Below are 27,897 nucleotides of genomic sequence, written 5' to 3' on the forward strand. Positions count from 1 at the left end.
ACATTTTATGAATAGGGGATAAGTGTTAGTCGACTGTTAAACTAAGATTTCTTAAAACATTTTTTTTTGTCAGGATCCATGAAGGTTTAGGAGTCGGAAAATTGATTATCAAGAATCAGTGAATCACACATGCACACCAATGTCCCCAATTAATTACTTTTTAGCATTTGGGGGAGACAGATAGTATTGAATTTGTTGCAATAGTTTTGATTGACCCAAAGGTTTATATATACGAATCATAACTTAGCTGTAACCACTATATAATAACAATGGAAACAGTTAACGAGTCTGTTATTGTTTTGTTAAAAGAAGGATTTGTGTGTTTTTTCTATGTTCTTTTGACCGTTAGAAGTGAGAACCTCAAAGACATTCACGTGGTTCCTTTAATATGTTTAAGTTTAGTTTCATCACACGTTTCAAGCTTTCAAACTATGATTAATTAATCATCATATATAGTGGCCACTTTTAATTATTCACCTACGTAGCTTCATTGTAAATTTGTAACCTATATTTTAGTTTCAACATTTTACTCCGATTAAATATCTATCGATTGTTCTGATTTGTGCATATATACATATCAATTATACTAAACACTTAAATAGCGGATATCTTAACATTCTGTTAATTTAAAAACTTATAAATTGTCATGGTTTATACTAGCAAGTCAAATCGTTTAGCTATATTAAAGAACTGGACTAGAAAAGGCCTTTTTCTCAAGTTTACTCTAGATTTTCGTTTTCCTCCTTCACATTTACCCTACATATACTCGTTTATATGATGAATTAGCACCAATAATTTACTAGTGTTGTTTAACCGTCCATTTCAGCCAAACCGTCTTCTTACTCTAAATATTTATCTACAAGAAAATATAGATCATAACAATCTCGTTAAAACGATGATTACCGATCGAACCCATTTCTTGAGAATTAATACACAACCCGATTGGAAAAAGCAAACATTAAATCAAAGACCATCTAATTGTAATTGTCTACCATCCATAACGGTGCCACTAGCAATCCCACACTTAAACACAAAAGTCCATTGTCAATTAGTCTTTATTTCAAATACGTTTCTCACATCATTCCCACACACACTTCTTAGAATTAAATGATGAAACACGAAAATATCATCTACCTTTTTTCTTTTCTTGTATTCGCGATTTGATACTCTTCACCTAAACTTATCAAAAACAATCACAAACTTAAAAAGTTAAGACGATAACGAACTAACGAACCAACGCATTTTGACAATGATGTTCCCACTTCTAAACTTAGCCGCGTTAAATCCATTCACTTTTTGTTTTTTTCCCCCAAATACTAAAGAGGGCAAAATAGTCATTTACCGATAAAATCCTTTTCCTCTGTAGTCTCGCTCTCTGGATTCTTCACTCACTCGGGTCCTTTAAAAGTATCGTCAAAACGCTCTCTCTCTCTTCTTCTCCGCTGCGACTTCTTCCTCTCTCGTTCTCCGGCGACTCTGTCCTTTTAGGGTTTTTCGAACTCTTCAATTTGTTTCGGTTACGAGGAAGAAGAAGACGAAAGGTTACATTTTTAAGAGTCCATAAAAAATGGAAAAGAAACAAGGTTTTTTCTCATCACTCAGAGACGAAGTCGTAAGAGGCTTATCTCCTTCTCGTTCAAGACCACGTTCTCGTTCCGCAAGCCCGTCTCGTTCAACAACCCCACACATGAAAGCTCTTCTCTGGGGAAGAAAGAAACTAATCGCAAGCTCCGGCTGCAGCGGCGGCGGAGGAGTAATCGGAGGAGAAAGAGGAGGTTATTACTTGTCGCAACCTGAGCCGTTTATTGGAAGATCCAGTAGTTTAAGACCAGTAATGGAAGGTCCTGATCCAGATAACGGTGAAGTCTCTGGAGTGGATTCGAAACGACTCGGGTCGGGTTTAAGTCATTGGGTCAAAGGTCAGTGGTCACGTGCTCCGTCCGTGACTTCAACTACGCCGGCTTATCGGAAGTCTGATTTGAGACTTCTTCTCGGTGTTATGGGAGCTCCTCTCGCTCCCATTAACGTCTCTTCCTCCAGTCATCTTCTTCATCTCACCATCAGAGACTCTCCCACTGTTAGTCTCTGATTATTCTCATTGTTACATTTCTAAATTTTTAGGGTTTTGGGAAGTAAAAACACAAACTTTATGTTTTTAATCCGATAAAAATCGTAAATTTATGATTCCAGATCTCTCTGCTCCACATTTTCGATTTAATTTCTTGTTTATGATTTTTTTTTCCTTTTTTGGTTTTTAGTTAAAAATCTTATTTTTGGATGATTTATGGATTGGTTGGTGGAATATTGTCATTATCTGGTGGGGGTTTGATTCATGTAATACTCAGAGATTAGTTACTCAAACAAAATTCGATTTTTGTTTCTATTATTGTGTAAATTTTGTTTCTCTCTGGTGATATGTTGTTTGCAGGAAACATCATCTGCACAGTACATTTTGCAACAGTACACGGCGGCTTGTGGTGGCCACAAGTTACATAACGCCATTAAGAACGCTTATGCTATGGGTAAGTTAAAGATGATAACTTCAGAGCTTGAAACTCCTACAGGAACTGTTAGAAACCGAAACTCTACAAAGTCGGAAACTGGTGGGTTTGTTCTCTGGCAGATGAATCCTGATATGTGGTACGTTGAGCTCTCTGTTGGTGGTAGTAAAGTTCGTGCTGGCTGTAATGGGAAGCTTGTTTGGCGACATACTCCTTGGCTTGGTTCTCACACTGCTAAAGGACCCGTCAGGCCTCTTCGTCGTGCACTTCAGGTTAATCCCCAAACACTAAAACTTACATGGTTTTGAAATCAATCCAATGCTGATTCTGTTATGTTAAATGATGTTTCAGGGACTTGATCCGAGAACTACTGCTACTATGTTTGCTGAATCGAAATGTGTTGGAGAGAGGAAGGTGAATGGTGAAGATTGTTTCATTTTGAAGCTATGTACTGATCCTGAAACGCTAAGGGCGAGGAGTGAAGGACCAGCAGAGATTGTAAGACACATCCTTTTCGGTTACTTCAGCCAAAGAACAGGACTTCTAGCTCAAATTGAGGATTCGCAGTTGACTCGAATCCAATCTAACGATGGTGATGCTGTTTACTGGGAGACCACGATCAATTCGTCTCTAGACGACTACAAACAGGTGGAAGGGATCATGATTGCTCACTCTGGACGCTCTGTTGTTACCCTCTTCAGATTTGGGGAAGTTGCTATGAGCCACACTAGGACAAAGATGGAGGAAAGATGGACCATTGAAGAAGTCGCTTTCAATGTTCCTGGTCTGTCTCTAGATTGCTTTATCCCACCCGCTGATCTTCGGTCTGGTTCGTTAACTGAAGCCTGCGAGTACTCGGGTCAAGAGGAGAAAGGGAAGAGCTCACTAGCGTTGGCTTCAACAACAGCTCATAGAGCTAAAGTTGCAGCCTTGGAGAAAGGAAGCTTCGACAATGATCCTGTTTGGCATATTGATGTCTGAGTATGGTAGGGAAGATGCAATCTGTGCATAGTAATCCTAATAACAAGACTCGAGCCTTGAAATGAGACTAACTAACCCCTTTGTTTAACAGCTCAAATATTAGGAGTTTGATTACACGATTGGTTTATTTAAGTTTCATTTCTCTTATTTTCTTTGTCGCCTTCAATATTATTGAGTAAGGTGATGGGATTTATTTGCAGCAAGAGAAGGAGAATTGCTGCTTAAATGTTGAATTTGTCTCATATTTTTCTAGCAAGTCAAAATTTCAATCTATGGAAAGTTAATTGTTAGCAAGTGAAGCTCTCTTATCTTCTTCAGCTTTCGTTGATTTTAAACTGAACTAAACCGTTTTAAGTTGGTTGAATTTGAATCATATAGGTTTTAATGTTGTCGAAGACATGAAATTGATGTGATAGAAAAAGAAAGGCAGGACATTCTTAATGTATGTATTGTTAATTTTAGTGGTTAGAGAGTGAGGTGTGTTAGGTACCCAATAGAGAAAGTGATGGTTAGGAGCAAATAAATGGGATTTTATGAAAGGAATTGAAGATGATGATCATGAATTTATGAAGAAAGGGGTCCATTTTGATATGCTTTTGTAGCAAAAAATAGCTTTTTGTGCACAACTGTCTTCTCCTTTTAGCCTTAACTTTGTTTTAAAGTTCTCTTTTTTTTGGCATAACTTTCTTTTAAAGTTGTTATAAATTGATTGAATCTTTTGATATTAGACTTCAATATATGTAACGTACATGGATGTATGATAATGACAACGTTTTGGAAGAGGAAGCAAAGCTTTAAAGTAGTATCACCAGATTGAGACAATCAAAATTTCTGAAAATGAAAACGTTAAGTTGTTGAGCTATAACCTCAAAGCATAACCAAATTGTCGGATCAAGATTTGGATTTGGAAAAAGTCTCTTTCATATAACCAACAAGACATTAAAAGAGAGATCACAGTGAATAAAACTAAAAAGATTCACACCATACGATATCAACGCTTGAACTGCCTAATGGCACAACAAAAACCATTACAAACATGTGACAGTAAAAAAAACACTCATGGGCGACAAAACTCAGAAGATCGTTTTAAGGATGTCTATAGCAAGAAGAAGAGAAGATGTGTATGGCTATGGCCTAATGGTTAGGCAAAGATTCTATTTACAAGTTTCTATTCCTTTGCTATGGCTCTACGGCAACAAGGACAATCTCCACAAGCTCTAAGCCAAGGGTTTAAGCAAGAAGAATGGAAACTATGGGTACAGGGTAAGGATATTAGCATGTCACCTTTAGTGAAACTCTCTAAACATATGCTACAATCTCTCATCTCGGATTTAACCTCGGCTGAGCTAAAAGTTTGCCGGTGTAAACAGTTAATAGCATCTTGAGTAAGACCTTGTGGTTTCTTGTTGCATTCATAGGTCACTTGAAGCCCTGCTAGTTGAAAAATTGGATCTCCATCTATAGAATGAAATGAAGACTCCCTTTGATCATCCAATGAAACTCTGTTGCTTCGACTGAATCAGAAAAACAAAGTTGAAACAAATCCGTAACCAAATTTTGAAAAAGAGGCTTCAAAGAAGATATTAAAGAATACACAAAGCAACAATAATCCACAAAAACTGATTTTTACACTAAGTCTTGACCAATCCTCACAAGAAACAAGAGCAAAATCAAAACATGCTTCAAAGAATCTTGATCAGACAAAAGCAATTATTTTTAAAGAAATCTAAAATCAGACTAGAGTGCAGATCAAGTAAAGCTGTAAAATTTATCAGTGGGTTAAGCACAGACCTGTTACTAGACAAAGAAACACCTCTCAATCTTTCGAAAAGTCTATCCCTTGCAAGCAGAACAGCTCCAGGAAGCCTCTCGGATCCATTTAGGTTAACAAAGCTGCTACTCTGAGTTTCAGTATCAGTACTATCCGTATTTAAATACTGACTAGTGCCTTGAACATCACGAATAGGTCTACTACGTTCCTGAATCTGTAAATTAGGGGAGATTTTAGTAAAAAGGACCAAATTCAGACAACTACTGAAATTAGTAATTACTAATTTGGTGGAAAGTAACTAACCGGATGGTGAAAGAAGCGTCGGAGACGGGGAGTGGGTCGCCGGAGAGGATCACAGCCGTCGGAATCATGACGCTGATTATGATGATGGACGCCGTGACGGCGATGATGATGGTGTGAGTGGTGTCGATAGGAAGAAGTGTCGGATTCTAAAGCCGGGTCGGATCGACCCGGACGTGATCTTCGTGTAGAGAAGAGTTCCGATGCGCTCGTCATGCACCGATCAATCACCAAATTCGTTTATATGATCTGAAACTAAGTGCAGCGAGTCAGAGACGATGAGATAAGGAGGACAGAGAGAGAGAAGAGAGAAAATTGCGAGGAAAAAGTAAAGGGAAACTGCAGTGAAAAGGTGACGTCATCTCCCACTTGCTGTCGGAGCTAAGACAAAACATCTTTAAAAACGGTGTCGCTGTAATAAAAAACTAAGGGGAAAAGCCCAATTATTGGGCCTATCCAAGTAAAGTCCACTAATACATAGGTCCCAAGAAAACGGGGAGAGCATTATGAAACACTAAACTGAATAAATGGAGAAATTGACGGAAAAAAAGGGAAAAAATGTTGTTTAATATACCAACTTTCAAAAAGTGGCCATTTAAACTATGAACTCCATATATGGCCAAATAAAACTTAGTAAAAGCGTTGATCGGCCATTTTATATATTCCAAAACATTGATCCGGCCAAAAACCCTGCGACGTTAGCAGTCGTTAATAGAGTCGATAATAGGCGTTAGCAGACGTTAATTAATCCGTTTAAACACAAACGACGTCGTTTTGTGTTTAATCGAAACCAACAAAATTCCCAATTCGATTCTCAATCCCTAAAATCCCCAATTCCAATTCTCATGCCCTAAAATTCCCAAATTCAAAAATCTTCAAAAGCCTCTCCATTTTTGTTCGTTTGAAGATTTTTGTGTTTAAACGGATTAATTAACGCCTGCTAACGCCTGTTATCGACTCTGTTAACGACTGCTAACGTCGCAGGATTTTTGGCCTGGTCAACGTTTTGAGATGTATAAAATGGTCGGTCAACGCTTTTACTAAGTTTTATTTGGCCATATATGGAGTTCATGGTTTAAATGGCCACTTTTTGAAAGTTGGTGTATTAAACAACATTTTTCCCGAAAAAAAATGAATAAATGGAGAAACTATTGATTAGTTAGTTGCTTAACTCAAATCTAATTGTTAATGTACTAGTTGCAGTATACAAGTTGGTTCTAGATAAAATTTTCCTCTTTTAATTTTGTTTTTTTATTGCCACTTTGTTAATTAACTCATTTATTAGTTGTTATTTAGTTGCTTTCACCCTTTATCAAACGATTGGAGCATAGTTTCACATAAATTTCCGATTTGGTTAAACAAACTCTCCGATTTAGTTCATCGAATTCGCAGATGTGAGCACCGTCGGTGTAGATGATGATGATCACGGCGGATAAGAGACGAGCTTCTTTGGTTTTCTTCTACTTAATGATCTAGATGACGGTTGATGATGATCGATTCGTAATCATCATCGGATTTTACGAGAGAAAAGAGAAAAAAAATACACGGGAAAAAAAATTAATGTTCTTTCCTCACATTACCGAACCTATGAAACATGATAGGTATGGGCCTCTTTCCAAACAAAAAATGTTCTTAGCTAAAGTGAGTTCCATCCACTTCATCACATTTTTTCTTTAAATGTTGGCTTTTTTCTAAGGGCTTCAGACCACCGTTAACGATAGTTGTTTAATAGAATTCTTAACAATTAAAAAAATAAAAATAATTAAAAGTTAAAAAAAGAGAGAGAATGAGAAATTCCAAAAACTCTTAGCTAAGAGACGATATCACAAACCCAAAGACACGTTCATCTTTATTATTGGTCTATCTATATAAAATATTTAAAATATAACTGTAAAATTAAAATATTATTATTTTTATCCTTTTATAAATTTTCATAGCATACTGGCGTTGAGGATGGTCTCACCTCTCTAGAGCTCATCTAGAATCACCGTTGGAGGTTGTCTGAGTTTCCTAAGAAAGCGGGAGATCATTATAATTATGAAACACTAAAATTTTATAAATGGAGCAATTATTGATTAGTTAGTTTACTTAACTCAAATGTCAAATCTAATAGTCTATGTACTAGTAGATGCAGTATAAAAAGTTGGTTCTAGATAAAATTTCCCTCTTTTAATTCGTTTTTTTATTGCCACTTTGTTAATTAACTCATTTCTGGTTGTTATTGACTTAGTTTCACCCTTTATTAAAACTCTAGAGAGTCTGACAGGTATTTAATACTTAATCTAAACTATACTATCATTTATCGATCGATGACCAACTCTTAGAAGGCATTTAACATTTACACCCAAAAAAAAAACTCTTAGAAGGCCGAAAGGTTATTGATTATTACATATACTTTTTCACAACTATAAATACGGAGATCACAATAGGACTCATCACCCAATAATATAACTAATCTAGTAAATAGACAAAGAAAACAACATGGCTGATTCTAAGATGAAGCTCCACTGTGGCTTTATCTGGGGTAATTCGGCAGCTCTCTTTTGTATCAATGAGAAAGGTCTTGACTTTGAGCTTGTCTTCGTAGATTGGCTTGCTGGTGAAGCCAAAACCAAAACTTTTCTCTCTACTCTCAACGTATAATCTCTCACACTTAACTCTTAACTGTTTGCATCTACCAAATTTATTTAACTTCATATGTGTTTGAATGAACAATCATTCTCTTCTTTTCTTGCAGCCATTTGGTGAAGTCCCGGTTCTTGAAGATGGAGATCTCAAACTTTTCGGTACTATAATCTTGTTTCTTATTCTGGAATTTTATTTGAAGTCTTGGATTTGAATGTGGAGGTTTTGCAAAAGGTTACATAATTATTACCTTTTCATAAGTTTCTTTGTTACCATATTTTTGCGAAATTTTTATAGTGTTTTGATTATGCATATAGAACCAAAGGCGATCACGCGATACCTAGCCGAGCAATACAAAGACGTTGGAACAAATCTATTACCAGATGATCCCAAAAAGAGAGCAATCATGTCGATGTGGATGGAAGTAGATAGCAATCAATTTCTTCCTATAGCATCAACACTCATCAAAGAACTCATCATCAATCCATATCAAGGTTTAGCCACAGACGATACAGCAGTTCAAGAGAACAAAGAAAAGTTATCAGAGGTTCTGAACATCTACGAGACTCGTTTAGGCGAGTCTCCTTACTTGGCTGGTGAAAGCTTCAGTTTAGCGGATCTGCATCATCTTGCGCCGATTGATTACTTGTTGAACACGGACGAAGAAGAGTTGAAAAACTTGATCTATTCACGTCCCAATGTAGCGGCATGGGTCGAGAAAATGAAAATGAGGCCAGCTTGGCTGAAAACAGTAGTCATGAAAAATCACATCGTTGACTTGATGAAGCAGCGTCGTTTGCCTATAAAGTTAGATTCATCGTGTCATGAGTCAACCGTTGTGGCTCAAAAAAATGCGATCGCCATTGAGAACAAGTAAGCAAGCACGGCCGAGTCATTATGCATGGTCTATTGTATGGGTCGTCCATTTGTAACAGTAATTGGTTGAAGTCATTTGTGTTTTTATTTTGTTGTTATCCAAAAAGGTCATTTCGTTATGTGCTTGTATCAAAATAATGCAACATTATGTGATTTAATTAAGTTTTTATTCATGTATCATCTGGGAAATCATATATGTACCTTTTGTCAAATAAATTTACTAAGGGTATGAATTTATATATATCAGTATCACCATTCCAGAGAGGAGAGGATATTTTTCTAGGCCACGTGTCAATTCACAAGCGTTTAGACTATTGTAATTAATATGTAGTCGCACACAGGAGATGAATCCTTCGAATGCCCAAAACGACCCGTTGAGAGAAAAAGTGAGTGGGTTATGACTTGAGAAAAAAAAAGCCATAAATCCCGTTGTAACGGCTACTTCCCCATTTGTATATTTCCCCCAAAACTCAAAAAGAGAAGAGAAGAGTCACCAATCAAATCTTTCTTCTACTATTCTCTCGTCTTCTCTCTTCTCCAATCGAAATTTTCTCCAAAGGTTTTTGCTTATCTGATAATCTTCTTCACTTAGTCTGATACAGCAAAATTGAGGATATGATTAAAGCCGCCATGGATCTCGGTTGCTTGGATTTGGGATGTCTTTCTGACAAGAAAAGCGGCGTCGGTGTTTCCGATCATCTTGAGTGTTCGTCTTCACCTTCGAAACTTGGCAAGGTAATTTCTCTTTCGATTCACGAGATCTAATTTCATTCCGTTTAATGGATTTTGTTCTCCCGTACGTGTGATGTTTCCAGTGACATTGGTTGAGTTTCTTCATGTTTAATACAAAATTAGGGTTTGGTAATATAGGCCACGGGATTTAGGTTTCTTGTTGTTGTTCTCCTTCGATTAAATCAGTCAATTTTATACCAAGATGTTAGGGTTTTGCTTCACTGTCTCTTTAAGTCTTGTTTGGTTTAGGGATTTCAATCTATATTGATCGGGTTTGGTTTTGAGAAATTTAGTTTCTTAGAGACTTAAAGAAGATGAATTTAATTTCTTAGGGACTTAAATTCAATTTCTTAGGGATTTGCTTAGAGGAGTTTTGCACTTGATTGTAAGTGTTAACTCTCTAATTAAGCTGGTTTTTTGCTTCTGTTCTTTAATGGCCTTTTCAGTAAATGCAGAATAAATCACCAAGAGAGACATCAGCTCTTAGAAAATCACAATCAAAGAGGTCTTCTCAACGTAAAACCTCACCTCTTGGTTGGTTCCCGCGAAGAAAAGGGGATTCCTACTTGAATAGGAAGATCAAGAAGCTACAGGTGAAGTTTCGTTCTTGTTATATACTCACGTTTATTGATTGAGTGATAACAACACTATGTCCAGTTCTGGAATATTGAAGCTGTTTGTACGGTGTTTTGTAGGAGGTTGGTGGAATGAATCAGACTCTTGATGAGACTCTTGGCGATTCAAATCCACACTACTGCAAAATTGTAAGAGAACAAATGGCTGTTAGAGAGGCTGCGGGTAAGGCTATGGAGCTTCGCAAAGCTGCTCTGGTTGAAGCATCTTGGTGTAGAATACTTCGTGCTGCTAGGTAAATTAAAGGTTTTTTTAGTATCCAGTAAGTTTTTATTGTGGTAACTCTTTATCTTTTATAACTAAAGGAATTTTCCTGTTGATAGGATTCCATGTTTGGAAGCAGAAACTTTGATGGAGAATGCAGAAAAAGCTGCAGTGGAAGCTTTTGAAGCGGCATCTGCGTTGGGAGTGATAATGCATGATAAACCAAATAGCTCGAGGAAACAATATCGAATTGAAACATCAGGTACACATGGAAGGGGATCTCCTACTCATACCGTTACAGCATCTTTTGAAACTGCGTTTGATGTTGATAAAGAAGTAGCAGCTGCTGTTAAAACTGCATTTGCTAGGCTTGCAAATTGCCCCTCTTTTAGCAAAGCTGAGATTAAAGACCTTCTGAAGAAAATCAGCGAGAATCCTGATGTGCGTGATAATCATGAGATCACTGAGATGTCTTCAGAATGCGACACAGAGTCTGACTCTGAACTCGGCATTCTCCACAAGGTCGATGAAGAAGTGGCTGAATGTGAGGAGACTTCGTATTTCAAAATGAGACAACTAAAAGTCAAGAGGCGGCAGTCATTTGGGAAGTTTAGCAGGGAGAAACTAGTGGAATTGATGCTGGAGAGGCTTCAGGGCTTACATGAAGATCAACTTTCAAGTCTTGCCTCTGTAGTTGCTACTTGTGGTTTAAATGAGGCCTTGGCTGAAGTTAGTAGCCAGAGGGGACAGACCACAAGCTTCGAACCAATTGTTTCAGATACAAGATCAAGAAGAGATTCTAAATTCGGGTCCTTAATGGAAGGAAAAACAACAAGGGATGGAACAGAGACAGAAATTCCGAGTTTGGACAAGTATCTAGTTAAGCACATGACCAAATTAGAAAGAGAAGTCCATGAAGCCAAAAGGGTTTCAAAGGAAGTATCTGAGAAAAACAAAAAGGTTCCTCAAGGTGTTGCAAGTGATCCTGTTCCAGATTTGGGAAGCATCCTTGTGAAACACTCTTCAAGGCTTGAGAAAGAGATTGAAGAAGCCAAAAAGAACGCAGGAGTGAGTTTTGGAAAGTACCAAAAGACTTCAAGCAGAAACAAAACACCATTGGATCCTATCCCGGACTTGGAAAGTTTGCTAGTGAAAAAGCATGTTTCGGGATTGGAGAAGGAAGTTCAAGAAACTATAAAGAACTGCGGAAAAATGTATGAAAACGTGAAGAAACCGGGAAGAAAAGATGGTTTGTCTGAAGTTCCAAGCCTGGATAGTTGTCTGGTAAAACATTTCTCCAAGCTAGAGAAAGAAGTCCAAGAAGCAAAAAAGAGGAGCAAAGAAGATCTTGAAGCAAGGAATTTAGAAACAGTTTCAAGTGTGTTGTTAACAGAAGAACTGGGCAAAGAAAACGTAGACTCTAACAATAATAAAGCTGAGGGTCAAGAAGAAAGCCTAGACATGATCTTGGTAAAGCCGGTTCACAGATTAGAAACAGAAAAAATTGCATCGGAAGCAGTTTATGGAAACCGGAGGATTCAGAAGAGAAAACAAGGAGCAAAAACAGAGTCAAATTATGAGAGTTTGGACAAAATTCTGGTGAAACATGTTCCAAAGCTAGAGAAGGAGAAGCAGATGTTCAAAGCTGGTGTAGAAGAGACGGAGAACTCAAAGAGAAATAATGAAGGGAGCTTGAACCAGGGACATGAAAGCATGAAGGTGGCAAAACCGATTCTCAGCAGGCGCCAAATGAGGGATAAAGAAATACAAGAAACTTGGGGTGGTTTAGGACTTGGGGAGTCAAAGAACAATAACCAGAAGAAACCTGAAAGCAAGAAAACAGAAGCTACTGAGAATTTGGGAGAAGAGACAAGACCGGTCCTAACTAGACGACAAGAGAGGGACAGAGAAATGCTAGAAGCTTGGGGTGGTTTAGGACTTGGGGACTCAACCTCGTACCAACCAGTTAATAAGAATAAAAGGAAACCTGAAAGCGAGAAGATGGAGACAGCAACACCATTGCTAACAAGAAGACAAGCACGGGATAGAGAAATGCAAGAAGCTTGGGGTGGTTTAGACCTCGGAAACTCGATTCGACCGAGTCTGTCAAAACTCGAAAGAGAAAAGGTTAGGTTCTTTCTGTTTTTCTTTTTCCATTAACACACCAATCATTTGAGCTGGTTTTGATATTTTGTGTTCTTTCATTTGCAGGCTGCATGGATTAAGGCCGAGAAAGAGGAAACGACTCGAGGAAACTAATATGGAACAGAACATAGAACGTATAGTTGTTTTCTCATAATAAATGGACAAAAGTACTAGAACAATGGTAATGGATCTTCTAGCTAGATTCAAGAAATATTGGGTAAATTTCATTTGGTAACAGTTGTAGAATGTATGTAATAAAGTTTTCTTTGTTAGGGACCAATTTTTTTTTTTAAAATTACATCAATGTGTTGCTCAATTAGATAACTCTTTGTAGTAATATAATATTTTGACGTTAAATCTTTGCAAAATTACTAAACCAGCATTGCAACAAATAAATTATGAATTATCAGACGAATTAGTCGACATATGAATAAATTTAAATGATTTTTGCTGAATTAAATCATAAAATAAATAAATATTATGCGGTAAGAAAAATTTCATGTGTTATTTTTACTATTTATAATAATTTATTTCAAATTTTATTTATTTTCAGGCAAAGCGAAAGGAAGAAACAAACAGTTGAGCTGTTGAGGCATTGTCTAATTTCTCGAGTGATTTCTCCGAGAAACAAAAAAAGATGGGTGAGAAGCCATGGCAGCCACTACTCCAGAGCTTCGAGAAACTATCAAATTGCGTCCAAACTCATCTTTCCAATTTCATCGGCATCAAGAATACTCCTCCTAGTTCTCAATCCACAATCCAAAACCCAATCATCTCCTTGGACTCTTCTCCGCCAATCGCAACAAACAGTTCCAGTCTTCAGAAACTTCCTCTCAAGGTTCAAATCTAATTCCGGTTTCAATTAGTTTTTCGTGTTTGTTTTGACACTTAGCAAAATCTTCCCTTGCTTATCATCATCACCAACGTGTTCGATGAAATTCCCCAATGAACTCTTTCTACCTTTCCTGGGTCAGAAATCGTCTTTCTTTCTTATTTTACCAAACCTGTGGTTGAAAGTTAGATGCTTTATTCAATTCGGTTCTCTATTGTCAGGAAATTTCTACTGGTATATACTGTTTTTATATGATGATTTGGAGTTTGTGTAACTAGCCATGAAAAAATAGCTGTATCTTGAATAAGGTTTCATTACGAAAAGTTTTACCTTTAAGGTCTCATTGAAACGGGTTTCAAGTGTTATACGACATTTTCATTTCAGCGATAGATTTTGTTGATATGAACTATGTGTAACAATTACATCAAACTCACTCCATATTATTTACAGGACATTTTCATTTCAGCGATGGATTTTGTTGATATGAATTATGTGTAACAATTACATCAAACTCACTCCATATTATTTACAGGACAAGTCTACTGGTCCTGTGACTAAAGAGGATCTCGGGAGAGCTACATGGACGTTTCTTCACACTCTTGCTGCGCAGGTTGAGTTTTGCTTTGTTTTTTTCAATTTAATCATTCTTGACTACCTTTCTCTGCATAAAATTTAGTCTTAACCATACTTATTATCCATTTAGTTTCCTTGATACATGAGTTTTATGAAAAGACTTAGAGGTATTGGTTGTGTATTGGCAAGCATTTGGGCTTAGAGAGAGAGAGTTGAGTGTACTCTTCGAAACAAAGGATTTTGGTTGTATTTCTGTCGTTCTTATACTTTTACCTTATCACATTGATGGGACCTTTAGCAGTCTCTAAGTAGATGTTTGTGAATTGGTTAAACTCAGGTTATGTATGCATTCTGAATCAGGTGTTTTTTTTCTTCTCATCAGTATCCAGAAAAACCAACAAGGCAGCAAAAAAAGGATGTTAAAGAGCTGGTACAACTCTTCTTCCCCTAGTCTATTATCTTATATCATTTATAGACGTTAGTTTGTTAGATGAAGATGTACTCGGAAGCTAAAATTTTCAGCTAGAAACTTCAAAAATTTATGAAGGCTTAACGCTTGCAATCAGTTAGAACTTGCTGTCACAAGTAGGTGTTCTTCCTGTGAAAGCTAAAACAGAGCATTTTTCTCTGTAGATGACGATACTTTCCCGAATGTATCCTTGTAGAGAATGTGCGGATCACTTCAAAGAAATCCTAAGGTAATAATGCTATCTTGTAGCTCATTGCAACTTATCGTTAAGATGTTTGTTTACCAGTGATTTTGATCACACGGTTCTGTTCATAATAGATCGAATCCCGCACAAGCTGGATCTCAGGAGGAATTCTCACAGTGGCTTTGCCATGTACACAACACCGTAAATAGAAGGTAAACTGAAAGAAGATTAATGTTAGTGTAGCGAGAATTGAATTGAAATTTATGATCCATATGTCTCTATGTGTGATTCTAAAATTGTTTTGAAGTTTGGGGAAATTGGTGTTCCCTTGCGAGAGAGTGGATGCAAGATGGGGCAAGTTAGAGTGTGAGCAGAAAAGTTGTGATCTCCATGGAACTTCTATGGACTTTTAGACCCATTTATTAACTACACTTATACTTGTATGGATAATATCTCATTTATGAAATTTATATCAAAAGAAAAGGTATATATCGATCTATTCATAATCCTTTTCAACGAAAGACTTGAAAAAATAGAGCTTGTTGATGGATATGTTTCGACTGATCATTGATATTTGATAGTGCTAATTGGTCATTTTCTTAACATTTAGTTAAGTAAACGAATTAAATAAAATTTAGCTCGTGATAAAAAAATCTTCCTTTGTTTTTATTTTTTTTCTGCTTTCCATACTTTTTCATACTTAAATGTGAGACGTTACCTCTAAGAAACTTGATAACAACCAAAAATCAAGTACTTAAATCACATCTTAGTTTGATTCAAGGGCACGCATTATTAGATCATTATAATACTAAACAATTACTTAATTATGCTAAATAGTTTTCTACTAATATTTTATACCAGCTCTCCATGTGTATCATGTTTTGTGCAAACACCATATTTCAAATAATCGAGTAAATGTTGAATTTTGAGCTGCAGATAATCTCAAGAACTATGCTTCTATTTGGGGATTAACTAAAATTTGTATTTCTCCATTACACCTACAAAGAAAACAACTTGTTCAAGACTGTTTGTAATATAGTGGAATGTTGTATATAGTGAATAGAGTTATTACAGAAGCAATCCACATTATCTAAAAATAAAGTGAAAACCTTGAAAAAGCTTTTGATGAAGAATGTGTTGGGATTAAGTGGAAAGGATGTTCTAAGTCTGGAAAGTAGAAAAGGTGACAATATTAAATTATTAATATTACTTTACTACTTATTCATCAAAAAGGGTTTTAATATTATAATTACTTTCAAAGTTGGGCTAACTAATATTGGTCTCTCAACTGAATATATGAGATTAAAATAATGATTAGTCAATAATCTATGGAGTATGCTTCAAGTCACATGATCTTAAGAAACTTGGCTAATAAACAATTTAATATTTAAATCCATAAATGATATTTAAATCTCATATGTATATGTATAGTAACGGATATGGGTCTTACAAGCTTATTTAAAAAAAAAGGCAACCAAAACCTACCACAGTACATGCGTGTAGTTATATATTAGACCTAACGTTAGTGTTTATATTTTTTTCAACTAGTACCCAACAATTCTGTCATCTATATATACAATGACATCTAACGAATCGTCTAGTTTGCATCGTGATCATATTATTACAGATATATAAGTTAAACTACTTTTGAGCTGAATGTTTTAAGGTAGTCTCAAAACTCTTTTATACAAATGGACCCAAAAAAGTGACAATGCTAAACATTGTGTCTTTGAAACTAAATAGATAAATATGGATTGATTGGTCTAATGATAGAAAAATTAAGGGTTATAATTTGCTCTTTATTAAGTTTTCACAAAATGCAAACAATTTTTGGCATTTGGCCACTAGACTTTTCTTTTTTATCCAATAGACTTACATATAACTTTTGGCTTAAGATATGGCTTCATCAACATTTCAATTAAAAAAAAGTTGATAGAACATATAGTTTAATGATTTTTATTGTTATTATCATCGTGTAATAAGTTATGTTCAAATCTTATAGTGTGCTTAGGTGAATTATAGAAGAAATAAAGAAATGAAAACTCAATGCGAATAAAAAGAAAATCATTACACGCTATTGCTTTTTTAGTGTAATGAAGTTGTCAAAGTAGTTAGAGAGCGTTTTTGTGTGAGAGAGAGATGGGTCATGGCCATGGGTTCTTAAAGACCTTTTCCTTTTTCCAATTAATAACAACCAAAGAGATGTTATTTTCCACACATTATTCAACATTTTGGTTAAGTGGTTTAACCATAATTATATTAATTAATTTTATAGCTAGTTATAAGATTCATAAGACATATATATTTTGATAGATTAAAATCTCGTTCGTTCTCGTATACAAGACGAACACAATCCCGGAGTTTAGGGGGTGTGCCGTACGTATTTTGCTTTCGAATCGATTAAGGTATAAGTACTTGTTGGAAAAATAAAAATGATCTATTATAGTATTGCTGTCTATATAATACTAATATCATAATGTAAACTAAACCTTCAAAACATTATATTGGGTGAAATGATTGTCTATAGATATAAATATTTGCAAATCCGAGTAGCTAATGATACATGCTTGTATAATCATCATTAGAACCGTCCACAGAACATTCACACAATATTTATGAAAAAAACATATCAAAACTTTATGTTTGTTATATAAGGAAATCTCTTTCAAAAATTTAGGACGAGCATGATGACATGATCAATTGATCATCGTTTACCGTATGTCCATATCGCTATGACTTGTAAACATGAGTTCGAGAAAAGAACGTTATATAAACTATTAAACTCTAAACCATGGCTATGTTTTTTTTATATTAATAAGAGAGTTGTTTAAGAAAGCTTTGACCCTAAGCAAAAATGACTAAATATGGACTAACTAATACTCACTCCAAAGCAAGAAAATATTAATGGAGCTAAAAGTGACATTACATCTTTTGGTTTTCTCTAAATATTTCCTTAACTTATGCAAAATACATTACTTTGCTTGTAGTGGTATTTATCTCCATCACACACACACACACACTATTTTTTTTTTTTTTTTGAGAAAATAGGAGTAATGAATTGACCTTATCCCTTTCTGTTTTGTTGACTATATATTGACCGTAGACGACCACATTAATCAAGAGAAAACGTATTTATTTTTCTCATATATATTTTAGATATAAAATTCGGTATGAATCTAAATCACATGTACACATCAACATCGATTCAAATGCGTAAATATTACATGCTATTTATTTTCTTCTTTTTCTTATAAAGGAATTCAATTTATATTTGGGGTTAACTTATTAAATTTGAAACGTAAGAATTAGATAATACCGACGTAGTCTTTTAGCTTCCATGGTTCATATTTTAGAAATTAAGAACCAATTATGAATCGTTTACTTGTATCTCTTTTTATTTTATCTATGCTTATCGTTTGCTTATAGTTAGTATTTATTTGTGGGTTAAGATATAAATAATTAGGGGTGGTAACTTTGAAAGCCAAGGAATGGTATTAAGTAAAAGAGAGCCAAAAGTAATCCTCAATGACAATTCTAAGAAAAGTATCAATTTCAAGCACATGCAAATATTCAATCAACTTTCCAAAAAGCATAAAGATGAACCAAAATTTAAACGGTTTTTAATGATTAAATCAATATCAATATCGTGATATAAATTTCATAGCGACCAAATATATGTGATAAAATAAGAAACAATCTCGATCTGGTTAGTTATGTGTATTCATTTAAAACAATTATTAATGAATTTTATGTCATAGAAATCAACCACTATAACTCAATCCATAGATGAACGAGGAAAAATATCTCCACAAATTATTATTTTTGAATTATGTTAGTACTTAGCTAATGGCATAACAAATCACATATTCTGAAGCATTAAAACTTTTGAGTTAATATAATAATATGTTTAGTATACAATAGCATAAACTATATATTGACGTCATCTTAAATGTCAAAGTATTGATCTGAACTTCAACTTGAGATATTCCAGTTATATAAAATAAATGCAAAAAACTATCATAGTGGAAAATATAGATTTAATTTTGAATCAGATCTTTTAGTTATAAAAAAGGAAAATTTTAGCAAAAATTATTGAATTCATAAATACACTAATTTGACTATGAGCAATATATTCATACAATTAATTTATTGTTTCTCGGTATTCAATGAAACTGCAAAAATCATGGTAATTTGTTTATGAATTTCTTGTTAGTTTTGTTTATTAGGGCTTGAAACTTGAAAGAAAAAAAAAATCTATATAAAATGAACAAAAGAATATAGAAAGATCTTATCTTACTGTGGAAACTGGAAAGTAGAAAGGCAATAAACGAAATTAACTCCTGATCATCCATAATACATAAATTATAAAGAATAAAGAAGATTAAGAATAAACATCCAAAACCAAAACTAATTAATTAATATTAAACATATAGTTTAGGGCAAAATTCAAAGCTTTCAAAGTCGATGTAAAATTGTAAATCTCTGAAAAAGCAAAATAATAATAATAAACAATAGATATACTAAGAAACTTAAATCACATAAACAAAAAAGTTACTCAGGAAACCCCAAATCCACAAACCCCACTTGCAATTTCTCCCCACATCTCTCTCCCATCGCCCTCTCTCCTCTCTCTCGTCTTCTTCGGCTGTGAAGCAAATAAAGCAAATTCCTTTCTTCGATTTGTTCTGAAAGTTTTCAACTTTGGTGAGTTTGGAGAAGAAAGAAGACACAAATCTCTTTGAATGCAATGTGAAAAAAGGAATAGTTTTTTCCGACGAGAATGGTTGCTGCAGCGATTTCAACCACTGACCCAAGAAACCCACCTCGAGATCGACCTCAATCTCTTACCAACAATGGCGGACAAAGAAGACCCAGAGGCAAACAAGTTCCTTCTCGCTACTTATCTCCTTCTCCGTCTCACTCTGTCTCTTCCACCACCACTACCACTACCACTACTACCACCACCACCTCTTCTTCCTCCTCTTCTTCTTCCTCTGCAATACTCAGAACTAGTAAACGATACCCATCTCCTTCGCCTTTACTCTCTCGCTCCACGACGAATTCCGCTTCCAATTCGATCAAAACGCCGTCTTTGTTACCTAAACGGTCTCAATCAGTGGACCGTCGTCGACCCTCGGCGGTTTCGGTCACTGTAGGCACTGAAATGTCGGCGGCTACGAAGATGCTTATCACTTCCACTAGGAGTTTGTCTGTTTCGTTTCAAGGTGAAGCCTTTTCTCTTCCGATTAGTAAAAAGAAAGAGACTACTTCTACGCCGGTTTCTCACCGGAAATCTACTCCGGAGCGACGGAGATCGACGCCGGTTCGAGATCAGAGAGAGAACTCTAAGCCTGTGGACCAACAACGCTGGCCTGGAGCCTCACGGAGGGGGAATTCTGAATCTGTTGTGCCGAATTCGCTTTCTAGAAGCTTAGATTGTGGTAGTGATAGAGGAAAGCTTGGATCTGGGTTTGTTGGGAGGTCAATGTTGCATAATTCTATGATTGATGAGAGTCCTAGGGTTTCTGTTAATGGGAGATTGAGTTTAGATTTGGGAGGTAGGGATGAATATTTGGATATTGGAGATGATATCCAGAGAAGACCAAATAATGGTCTGACGTCTAGTGTTTCCTGTGACTTTACTGCTTCTGATACTGATAGTGTTTCTTCTGGTAGCACTAATGGTGTTCAAGAATGTGGCTCTGGTGTTAATGGTGAAATCTCTAAATCAAAGAGCTTGCCTCGTAATATTATGGCTTCTGCTAGGTTCTGGCAAGAGACTAATAGCCGGTTAAGGCGGTTGCAGGATCCAGGTTCGCCTTTATCCTCTAGCCCGGGTTTGAAAACCAGTAGTATATCTTCAAAGTTTGGTCTTTCGAAACGGTTTTCTAGCGATGCTGTTCCTTTATCATCTCCTCGTGGTATGGCTTCTCCTGTAAGAGGTTCTGCTATACGCTCTGCTTCACCAAGTAAGCTTTGGGCGACAACTACGTCATCTCCAGCTAGAGCTCTTTCGAGCCCTTCTCGAGCTAGAAATGGAGTTTCTGATCAAATGAACGCTTATAACCGCAACAACACGCCTTCAATTCTTAGTTTCTCTGCTGATATTAGGAGAGGGAAAATTGGGGAGGATCGTGTTATGGATGCACATTTGTTGAGGCTTCTATATAACCGTGACCTGCAGTGGCGGTTTGTCAATGCGAGGGCAGACTCTACTGTTATGGTGCAAAGGTTGAACGCAGAGGTATGGCTTAATTATGAGTTTTTCATTTCCTTTTGTGGTCAATCACAGCTATGGTTTATACTTTTAGCCACTGCTGCAGATTAGATAGGGTATGATTTGTTCATCTATATTTAGGATCTTGATGTAATAAGTGAGCACTTGTGGAAACTTATCATTTAGGCTCCTAGGTGCCATCATCCCACAGATAAATCAGGTCAATTTGGAGATTAAGCATGAGTTTGTTAATCTTACTGGAACTAATATAGTGGAAGAGTAGTTTTTGTTTAAGGATGACTAAATCTATACTATTAGCGGCGTAACATAAACTGTAATTTGACTCTCTTGTTTTTTCTCTTTGCCAGAAAAACCTGTGGAATGCATGGGTATCAATCTCGGAACTGCGGCACAGTGTCACTTTAAAACGAATCAAGTTGCTTTTGCTAAGGCAGAAATTGAAACTGGCTTCTATTCTGAGGGGACAGGTAAGACTGTGAATGAACTCTCTTAAGTTTATGCGATTTCTTACTTTAAAAGGGCTAATGTCCTAATTAAGACGTTTTCTTCTCCTTCTATTTTTGAGGAATACGACAGATATTCTTTGGAATTTGGCTTAGTGATTCCTTCTTGCCGTAATAAGAAAATCAAGTTTTGTGTATAACTCAATTATTGTTGAATGGTAATTGTCTCGCAACGTGTTTAGCAAATGAATTTGGACTCTAATAATTTATTTATGTATGGTAGGTAGATTTTCTATATCTACCTCTAGAAGTTGGTATGCTTACTTGCTTAGAACCATCCCACAACTTAACACTTTGAATTTTTGACAATGAATCAGCATAAGAAACATGAGATTTTATTTATCTTTAAGTGATAACCGTAGTAATAGTACATCGCTACAGGAGAGGCATATAAGAAAGACTAAAGAAATTATGAATGTTGTTTTTTGCATTAGATATACTAAACTTGCTCGCTGTATTTATTAAATTGTAGATGGGTTTTCTAGAAGAATGGTCTCTTCTGGATAGAGATCATTCAAGTTCTTTGTCAGGAGCAACCGAATCCTTGAAAGCCAGCACACTTCGTCTACCAATAGTTGGAAAAACCGTGGTAAGACTCAATGGTATAATCCATGATATGATTGTTTTGGCTTAATCAAGAAACCGTAGGTTAATTTTTTTTTAATATGCTTCTCGAATTGTTTAGGTTGATATTCAAGACCTCAAGCATGCTGTTAGTTCAGCCGTCGATGTAATGCAAGCTATGTCATCTTCCATATTCTCACTGACGTCGAAGGTAAAAAAATGATCTTGTCTCTCTCAGATTTTTCGAAGCTCTGTTGAGTCTATTGAACCTTTTGGGTCTGATATGTTATCTGTCTTGAGTTATTCTATGCACAACCCTTATCTTTAATGGTTACTTTAAACTCATTTATGTCTATTTAGGTGGATGAGATGAATTCTGTAATGGTGGAAACCGTGAATGTAACTGCTAAAGAAAAGGTTTTGCTTGAAAGATGTCAAGGTTGCTTATCAAGAGTAGCAGCTATGCAGGTAAAGGGTCTTCATCTTCATTTATCTTCTTGTTTTTTGTGTTTAGAGTACTTTTGCAATGTCTCTATTCTTTTCTAATATGACTTTGGGGTGAACACGACAAACCAGGTTACTGATTGTAGCATGAAAACGCATATAATACAACTAAGTCGGATACCAATCACAAGCAGCTTGACTCCGCAATTGTAGAAAAACTGATCTTCCTCAAGAGAACAGATTTGTTCCTTTTGACTACACTACTCACCAAGAACAGAGTTGCTAACACGGGCCTTTTCCTTCCACGAATCCCGACCTTATCGTTTTCAAACCAAGATCAAGGTGAGATTCGCGGATATCATCTCTCTCTTTGCTCTTGTAGTTTCTACGTTTGTTTTGTATAAGATTTCAGGTAATTCCTCTAAAGTAAGTAAGCTTAGTTTTTTGTATACGTAAGTTTTTCTAATGGGATTCTTTGGCTTGTGTACATATAAAGATGTAGTAGTAATGTATGCTCTGATGAATCACTGATTTTGTCTATTTTTCTAGTTCTAGACGCCGTTTTTTCATATCAAGATGTCTTGTCGTTTCTAGTTGTCTTGAAGGAGTCTATCAACAACTAAAAACAAGTACAAGTTAAAAAGGACACTCACACTTCAATTTTAATGGTTCCTTTTGCTTTTGTCGAACCTCCAAAAGCTCCGTAATACTCGTATAAAAAAAGCCCAAAACTGTCCCACATCAGGGAATGAGATGACATCAACATAGATAGATGTCATCAACTAACCTAATCTAAAATTGACCAATCTATATGAGAGAATTCAATAAAACAAAACAAAACAAGTGTGTAAATCAGTTTACAGAAAGTTAAAAAATTTCAAACCGTTAATCATGCGAGTACTGGTAATTCCTCTATCTTGTTCAAGCTTGTTTGCTAACAATGCACTTTCACCCTCCAATATGTCTTTGTCGCCGGGATCATTAAACTCCGGCGATGGCACTTTATTAATAACTATCAATCCCTTTCGGCTCTGCTTTGGGTCAGGTACATGTGTTACAACACTCCCATTACCACTAGGACTCAACTTGTCTCCTTGGGAAACAGCCTCCTTCTCCTGGCTGCGTTTGTGACCGCGGAGAACTCCTTCGTAATGAAGGCGTTTGTGTCCACCGAGGGATTGTCCCGTTGAAAACTCTCGGTGACAAATAGAACACTTGTGGATTTTCCCAGATGGGGCCAACTTCTTTGGCCGCATTTTTTCCCCAGTTGCGTTTTCAACAGGCGGCTTAGTCCTGTGGCTAGCCTTGTGACCACCTAAAGCTTGATATGAAGGCAACTCTCTTCCACAGACGTTGCACTGGTAAGAATCAGACTTAGGCAGCATCTGCGTTTGAGGTTGGGTCACCTTTTGCAGTTGGGTTTGCGATTGCGGTTGTGTTTGTGAATGCGGTGTGGGACAGAGAGCAGCGGTTTCATCTTTGGAGAGAGAAGAAGAAGAAGAAGGAACTTCATCATCACCAAAACGCTGTTGATTTGGTGCTACACTATTCAAGCTAGGCCTAATAACGGCTCTGTTTTCACACTCGTTTTCTTCTTCTAAACGTATGTCTTTGGAGGAAGGATCAACATCATCATCATCATCATCATCATCCTCATCACCATCATCATCATCATCATCATCATCATCATAATAAGAACAAGACTTTGGCTTTGGTTTTGATTTTGATTGTTCAATACCTTGAAACAAAAGCTCAACGAAATCGTTGTCGTTTGAAAACCGGGCTGCTTCTTTCTCTTCTTCAAATTCTTCTTCTAGCCGGTTCGATTCCAAGAATGAAATCTGATCCGAGAAAGAATCTTCATCGTCACCAAAACACTCTTCTTCTTCTTCTTGTAAGAACCTGCGTTCCGAGAAACAATCTTCGTATTCACCAAAACCTTGTCGTTGAGACTGTTCCCTGTCCCTGCTTTTCAACCTGCTTTTCAACCAAGGCTCAAACAAAACGGCGTCTTCTTCTTCTAGCCGGATAGATTCTACGTTTCCGTGATCCGAAGAAGGATCTTTATCATCACCAAAACGCTCTTGTATTGGCTCTTGTTCACAACTCCCCAACCCAATCTCAACACACTCATCGTCTTCGTCTAGCCCGATCGGTTCTATCACTTTTATTAACCTGCCTTCTGAATAAGGATCTTCATCATCACCATTAGTAGTAGAAATATTCCCTTCAAGTTCCATTATCATCTCAATCAAAACATTGTCGTCGGCTAGTAACCCATCTTTTCTTTCTTGCATCGCAAATTCTAATCGTTTGATCAGAGCGGACACATCCTTAGACGGTTGTTTCATCTGTGATGAAAGAGCCAATACTACCTCTTCTTCCAATCTATCAGATACACACTTTTCGTTTGCTTGTTTCTTACGAAACTTGGGAGAGTATTGTTTCGCACAAACGACAGTTGACTTATACGTGTTCTGTTGGATTTACTCAATATATATATAGATATATATATATATATATATATATATATATATAAGTTAAAATCGGCTAAGTTCTGCTATAATTTATCTCAGAATATTCGGATAAGCTTGATTTCTATTCTTTTAGCATATTCCTAAACTAGATAAAAGTCAAAAGCAATATTCAAAATTGAAGGAATGGAAGAAGTCCAGATTTGAATTTACTTTTTCTTCTTCTCGGAAGTGACTTTTTTTCTAAGTACAAACTTTGTTTCCATTGCCTTTCTGGCTTAAACATAAAACTCTATATTGTATTTACTCTGTTTTTAAGTATTACTAACTCTTTGCTTAACTGTTAAATCTCTCTGTTATGTAATCCTTTCCAAATCTTGAAGTTTAATATTTACACCAGTGATTAACTCTTTTAATGATTAATTCACGATTCTTGTTACTCTAAAGAGGGCCAATGCCCCAAAAAGGTTCTTTTTTTTTTTTTCTGTTCTCGTGGATGTAGCAAACGCATTCACAATCTTTGGTTGGTAAAACACATTAATATATCTTTGTTTACTAACCAGGATAACTGGATTGTTGGATATTAAAATAAACATCAAAATCAAAATCACAAATTAAGACCCTTAATGCAATTAGTATTGAAAAAATCATTTTTCTTATCAAGGCTGCTTTGCTAATATCATTGCACTTTCAACTTCCTCCACGTCTCCGCCTCTAGATTGATCAAACTCGAGTGAAGGCGGGTTATTAAGATCTATCAATCTCCTTACGCTCTGCTCTGGATCGGACACATTTGTTACAATACTCCCATTGCTACTAGGACTACACTTGTCTTCATGAACAACAACCTCGTCCTGACTGTCTTTGTGACCGCCGTCACTTTCCCCTAGGCTCAGCTTTAGATCCAACACATTTTTAACAACACTCACATTACTGAGACTCCACTTGTCTCTGCTGGGAACAACCTCGTCCTGATTGCGTTTGTGAATGTTGTCACTTGCCCTTAAACTCTGTTCTGCATCTAACACTTTTGTTACAACGCTCTTATTGCTATTGGGACTCAACTTGAGAACAGCCTCGTCATTACCGCGTTTGTGACCGCCGAGAAGGCCTTCGTAGTGACGGCGTTTGTGTCCACCTAGGGCTTGTCCGGTGGGAAACAGAACATGACATATATCACACTTGTGGATTTTCCCAGACGGTGACAACATCTTTGACCGCGTTTTTTCTCCAGCGTCTGCGCCTGCGTTTTCAAGTTGCGCGGCCTTAATACTGTGGCTAGCTTTGTGACCACCTAAAGCTTGATACGAAGTAAACACTTTTTCACAGATGCTACACTTGAACAAATCAGACTTAGGAGGCGCCGTTTGAGTTTGTGATTGAAGTTGCGGCGGCGGCCTCTGCAGTTGAGTTTTGTGAGTTTGCGGCTGCGGCCGCGTTAGCGTTTGTGTTTGCGGATGGCGTCTATCACAGGAAAACTGTAAGAGAGTGAGAGCAGCGATATCAACTTCAGATGGAGAAGAAGAAGAGGAAGGATCTTCATCGTCACCCAAACGCTGTCGTTTCAGCCGGAAACTATCCAACCAAGGCTTGTAGAAAGCATCGTTTGCAAACTCGTCGTGTTTCACCGCCTGAGAAGAGAGAGGAGCGTCAGAACGCTGTCGTATAGACACTTGACCACTTTTAAACCTAGGAGGCGCAACGAAAACGCCGTCGTTTGCACACTCGTTGTCTTCTATTTTTCGCTGAAAATCTAAGCATCGGCGTTTCGAAATAAGATCTTCATCATCATGAAGAGAAGACTTTCGTTTCGATCGTTCGTAAGTTATCAACTGGTCTGTCCTGACTTGTACATCTCTGTGATTTGGAACGGTAAGCTTTGTCAACGGCGAAAATTGATTCAACGTCTTGAGATCCATACTTCTCCGATTCCGATACGTTTCAGAGCTTTTTTCTTAATCCCTAAGAAACTTGGAGTGATTAGCAAAAGAAAAGTCAAGTTCTGTTTGTTTCGTGACTGTCCTCTCGGACTCTCATATTTATATTAGTTTGAGTTTTAAGTCGGTTCACTGTTCACTGGTAGGTTTCGGATAACAATTGAATATTGGAAACTGAGTTAGTTAACAAGGAAAATAGAGAATCCCGGGATATTCTACGATAACTCAATCTCTATTTTAAGTGCAATAATCCAGTAAGTAAAGAAAAAGTAAATTTTCCATATAGTGAGAGTGACACTTCAAAAAAAAAGTTAAACATAAACAAACACAATTAATTAGGTTTACCGTGAACTCGACTTATGCGATGTGTGTTGTGTGAGTTACAAGACGTGTGGGACAAGCATTAAATCAAACGCGTACACGTCTGATTGGTTTACCTTTTTTTTTTCCCTAGATTGGTTTACATTTTATCTTAATAAATAAATATTATATTTATCTCAATAATTAATAAATATCATATATTTTTCTCAATCATTATAGTATCATTTCCTGAGTGGAAAAAATCTTTTATAATCACTAATTGATAAACTTCAATTTATTGCAAAAAATATCTATCAATTACATAATAAAAAAGGATTGCAGAAAAATATCTATTAATTACATAATGGAAAAGGATTTTAAGGAATTCAATTTTTTCTTAGACAAAAAAAAGTATTACTGTTTGTTAAATTCCTTGGACACATGGCCAATTAGCGACCATTCGTTCGGAGATTAATCTTTTACCATTAGCAAGATGAGTACTCGATAAGCCAAAAAAAAAAACTAGACCAGATTTATTTGATTAAACCGACGTGTTTAGACATTGATGTGGCCAGATTAGGCTTATTCGGTCACATATCATTAGTCAGATC

At 36.3% G+C, this 27,897-nt stretch overlaps 7 protein-coding genes across 9 annotated transcripts; 5 read left to right on the plus strand and 2 right to left on the minus strand.

Annotated features, from left to right (window-relative positions):
• Positions 1-1,070: 1,070 nt before the first annotated feature.
• AT1G49840 (glutamyl-tRNA (Gln) amidotransferase subunit A (DUF620)) lies at positions 1,071-3,788 on the plus strand. The gene is made up of 3 exons (NM_103871.4): positions 1,071-2,077; positions 2,429-2,773; positions 2,853-3,788. The coding sequence occupies exons 1-3, from the start codon at positions 1,568-1,570 to the stop codon at positions 3,480-3,482; spliced, it is 1,485 nt and encodes a 494-aa protein (NP_175406.1). The 5' UTR covers positions 1,071-1,567; the 3' UTR covers positions 3,483-3,788.
• Positions 3,789-4,168: 380 nt separating this feature from the next.
• AT1G49850 (RING/U-box superfamily protein) lies at positions 4,169-5,944 on the minus strand. The gene is made up of 3 exons (NM_103872.4): positions 5,557-5,944; positions 5,274-5,467; positions 4,169-4,996 (listed from the first exon to the last, which is right to left on the minus strand). The coding sequence occupies exons 1-3, from the start codon at positions 5,767-5,769 to the stop codon at positions 4,651-4,653; spliced, it is 753 nt and encodes a 250-aa protein (NP_564556.1). The 5' UTR covers positions 5,770-5,944; the 3' UTR covers positions 4,169-4,650.
• Positions 5,945-7,850: 1,906 nt separating this feature from the next.
• GSTF14 (glutathione S-transferase (class phi) 14) lies at positions 7,851-9,294 on the plus strand. The gene is made up of 3 exons (NM_103873.5): positions 7,851-8,190; positions 8,291-8,339; positions 8,496-9,294. Exons 1-3 carry the CDS (start codon positions 8,035-8,037, stop codon positions 9,053-9,055), a joined length of 765 nt encoding a protein of 254 aa, NP_175408.1. The 5' UTR covers positions 7,851-8,034; the 3' UTR covers positions 9,056-9,294.
• Positions 9,295-9,482: 188 nt separating this feature from the next.
• On the plus strand, positions 9,483-13,116 carry AT1G49870 (myosin-2 heavy chain-like protein). 2 transcript variants are annotated; one of them, NM_103874.3, is made up of 5 exons: positions 9,483-9,789; positions 10,242-10,379; positions 10,482-10,654; positions 10,743-12,750; positions 12,835-13,116. In NM_103874.3, exons 1-5 carry the CDS (start codon positions 9,670-9,672, stop codon positions 12,880-12,882), a joined length of 2,487 nt encoding a protein of 828 aa, NP_175409.1. In that variant the 5' UTR covers positions 9,483-9,669; the 3' UTR covers positions 12,883-13,116. The 2 variants fall into 2 exon arrangements, with proteins under 2 accessions (NP_175409.1, NP_001117458.1); NM_001123986.5 differs by having other exon boundaries at positions 9,518-9,789; positions 10,233-10,379.
• Positions 13,117-13,322: 206 nt separating this feature from the next.
• On the plus strand, positions 13,323-15,410 carry Erv1 (Erv1/Alr family protein). Of its 2 annotated transcripts, NM_103875.4 has the most exons (6): positions 13,323-13,606; positions 14,133-14,210; positions 14,556-14,603; positions 14,807-14,871; positions 14,961-15,038; positions 15,134-15,410. In NM_103875.4, exons 1-6 carry the CDS (start codon positions 13,406-13,408, stop codon positions 15,237-15,239), a joined length of 576 nt encoding a protein of 191 aa, NP_564557.1. In that variant the 5' UTR covers positions 13,323-13,405; the 3' UTR covers positions 15,240-15,410. The 2 variants fall into 2 exon arrangements, with proteins under 2 accessions (NP_564557.1, NP_001320835.1); NM_001333403.1 differs by having other exon boundaries at positions 14,961-15,410.
• A 3,960-nt stretch (positions 15,411-19,370) lies between these two features.
• Positions 19,371-23,158, plus strand: QWRF2 (QWRF motif protein (DUF566)). The gene is made up of 6 exons (NM_103876.3): positions 19,371-21,070; positions 21,412-21,531; positions 22,040-22,156; positions 22,253-22,342; positions 22,492-22,599; positions 22,708-23,158. The coding sequence occupies exons 1-6, from the start codon at positions 19,607-19,609 to the stop codon at positions 22,786-22,788; spliced, it is 1,980 nt and encodes a 659-aa protein (NP_564558.1). The 5' UTR covers positions 19,371-19,606; the 3' UTR covers positions 22,789-23,158.
• A 74-nt stretch (positions 23,159-23,232) lies between these two features.
• AT1G49900 (C2H2 type zinc finger transcription factor family) lies at positions 23,233-26,968 on the minus strand (the record flags this gene model as incomplete). The annotated part of the gene is made up of 2 exons (NM_103877.3): positions 23,233-24,955; positions 25,738-26,968. 2 exons carry the CDS (start codon positions 26,966-26,968, stop codon positions 23,433-23,435), a joined length of 2,754 nt encoding a protein of 917 aa, NP_175412.1. The 3' UTR covers positions 23,233-23,432.
• Between the last annotated feature and the right edge of the window lie 929 nt (positions 26,969-27,897).

Source organism: Arabidopsis thaliana (genome assembly GCF_000001735.4).
Source record: "Arabidopsis thaliana chromosome 1 sequence".
Taxonomy (NCBI): domain Eukaryota; kingdom Viridiplantae; phylum Streptophyta; class Magnoliopsida; order Brassicales; family Brassicaceae; genus Arabidopsis; species Arabidopsis thaliana.

What these genes read in the sequence shown, in the direction of transcription:
- QWRF2 (NM_103876.3), top strand. Translation starts at nt 19,607, where the DNA reads ATGGTTGCTGCAGCGATTTCAACCACTGACCCAAGAAACCCACCTCGA. An exon ending in TGCAAAGGTTGAACGCAGAG is followed by an intron (nt 21,071 to 21,411) that starts GTATGGCTTAAT and finishes TCTCTTTGCCAG; the next exon opens with AAAAACCTGTGGAATGCATG. An exon ending in CAAGAGTAGCAGCTATGCAG is followed by an intron (nt 22,600 to 22,707) that starts GTAAAGGGTCTT and finishes ACGACAAACCAG; the next exon opens with GTTACTGATTGTAGCATGAA.
- AT1G49870 (NM_103874.3), top strand. Translation starts at nt 9,670, where the DNA reads ATGATTAAAGCCGCCATGGATCTCGGTTGCTTGGATTTGGGATGTCTT. An exon ending in CACCTTCGAAACTTGGCAAG is followed by an intron (nt 9,790 to 10,241) that starts GTAATTTCTCTT and finishes CAGTAAATGCAG; the next exon opens with AATAAATCACCAAGAGAGAC. An exon ending in CAAAACTCGAAAGAGAAAAG is followed by an intron (nt 12,751 to 12,834) that starts GTTAGGTTCTTT and finishes TTTCATTTGCAG; the next exon opens with GCTGCATGGATTAAGGCCGA.
- AT1G49850 (NM_103872.4), bottom strand. Translation starts at nt 5,769, where the DNA reads ATGACGAGCGCATCGGAACTCTTCTCTACACGAAGATCACGTCCGGGT. An exon ending in GACGCTTCTTTCACCATCCG is followed by an intron (nt 5,468 to 5,556) that starts GTTAGTTACTTT and finishes CCTAATTTACAG; the next exon opens with ATTCAGGAACGTAGTAGACC. An exon ending in GTTTCTTTGTCTAGTAACAG is followed by an intron (nt 4,997 to 5,273) that starts GTCTGTGCTTAA and finishes TTTCTGATTCAG; the next exon opens with TCGAAGCAACAGAGTTTCAT.
- GSTF14 (NM_103873.5), top strand. Translation starts at nt 8,035, where the DNA reads ATGGCTGATTCTAAGATGAAGCTCCACTGTGGCTTTATCTGGGGTAAT. An exon ending in CTTTTCTCTCTACTCTCAAC is followed by an intron (nt 8,191 to 8,290) that starts GTATAATCTCTC and finishes CTTTTCTTGCAG; the next exon opens with CCATTTGGTGAAGTCCCGGT. An exon ending in TGGAGATCTCAAACTTTTCG is followed by an intron (nt 8,340 to 8,495) that starts GTACTATAATCT and finishes TTATGCATATAG; the next exon opens with AACCAAAGGCGATCACGCGA.
- AT1G49840 (NM_103871.4), top strand. Translation starts at nt 1,568, where the DNA reads ATGGAAAAGAAACAAGGTTTTTTCTCATCACTCAGAGACGAAGTCGTA. An exon ending in CCATCAGAGACTCTCCCACT is followed by an intron (nt 2,078 to 2,428) that starts GTTAGTCTCTGA and finishes TGTTGTTTGCAG; the next exon opens with GAAACATCATCTGCACAGTA. An exon ending in CTCTTCGTCGTGCACTTCAG is followed by an intron (nt 2,774 to 2,852) that starts GTTAATCCCCAA and finishes ATGATGTTTCAG; the next exon opens with GGACTTGATCCGAGAACTAC.
- Erv1 (NM_103875.4), top strand. Translation starts at nt 13,406, where the DNA reads ATGGGTGAGAAGCCATGGCAGCCACTACTCCAGAGCTTCGAGAAACTA. An exon ending in TTCACACTCTTGCTGCGCAG is followed by an intron (nt 14,211 to 14,555) that starts GTTGAGTTTTGC and finishes TCTTCTCATCAG; the next exon opens with TATCCAGAAAAACCAACAAG. An exon ending in AAAAGGATGTTAAAGAGCTG is followed by an intron (nt 14,604 to 14,806) that starts GTACAACTCTTC and finishes TTTTCTCTGTAG; the next exon opens with ATGACGATACTTTCCCGAAT.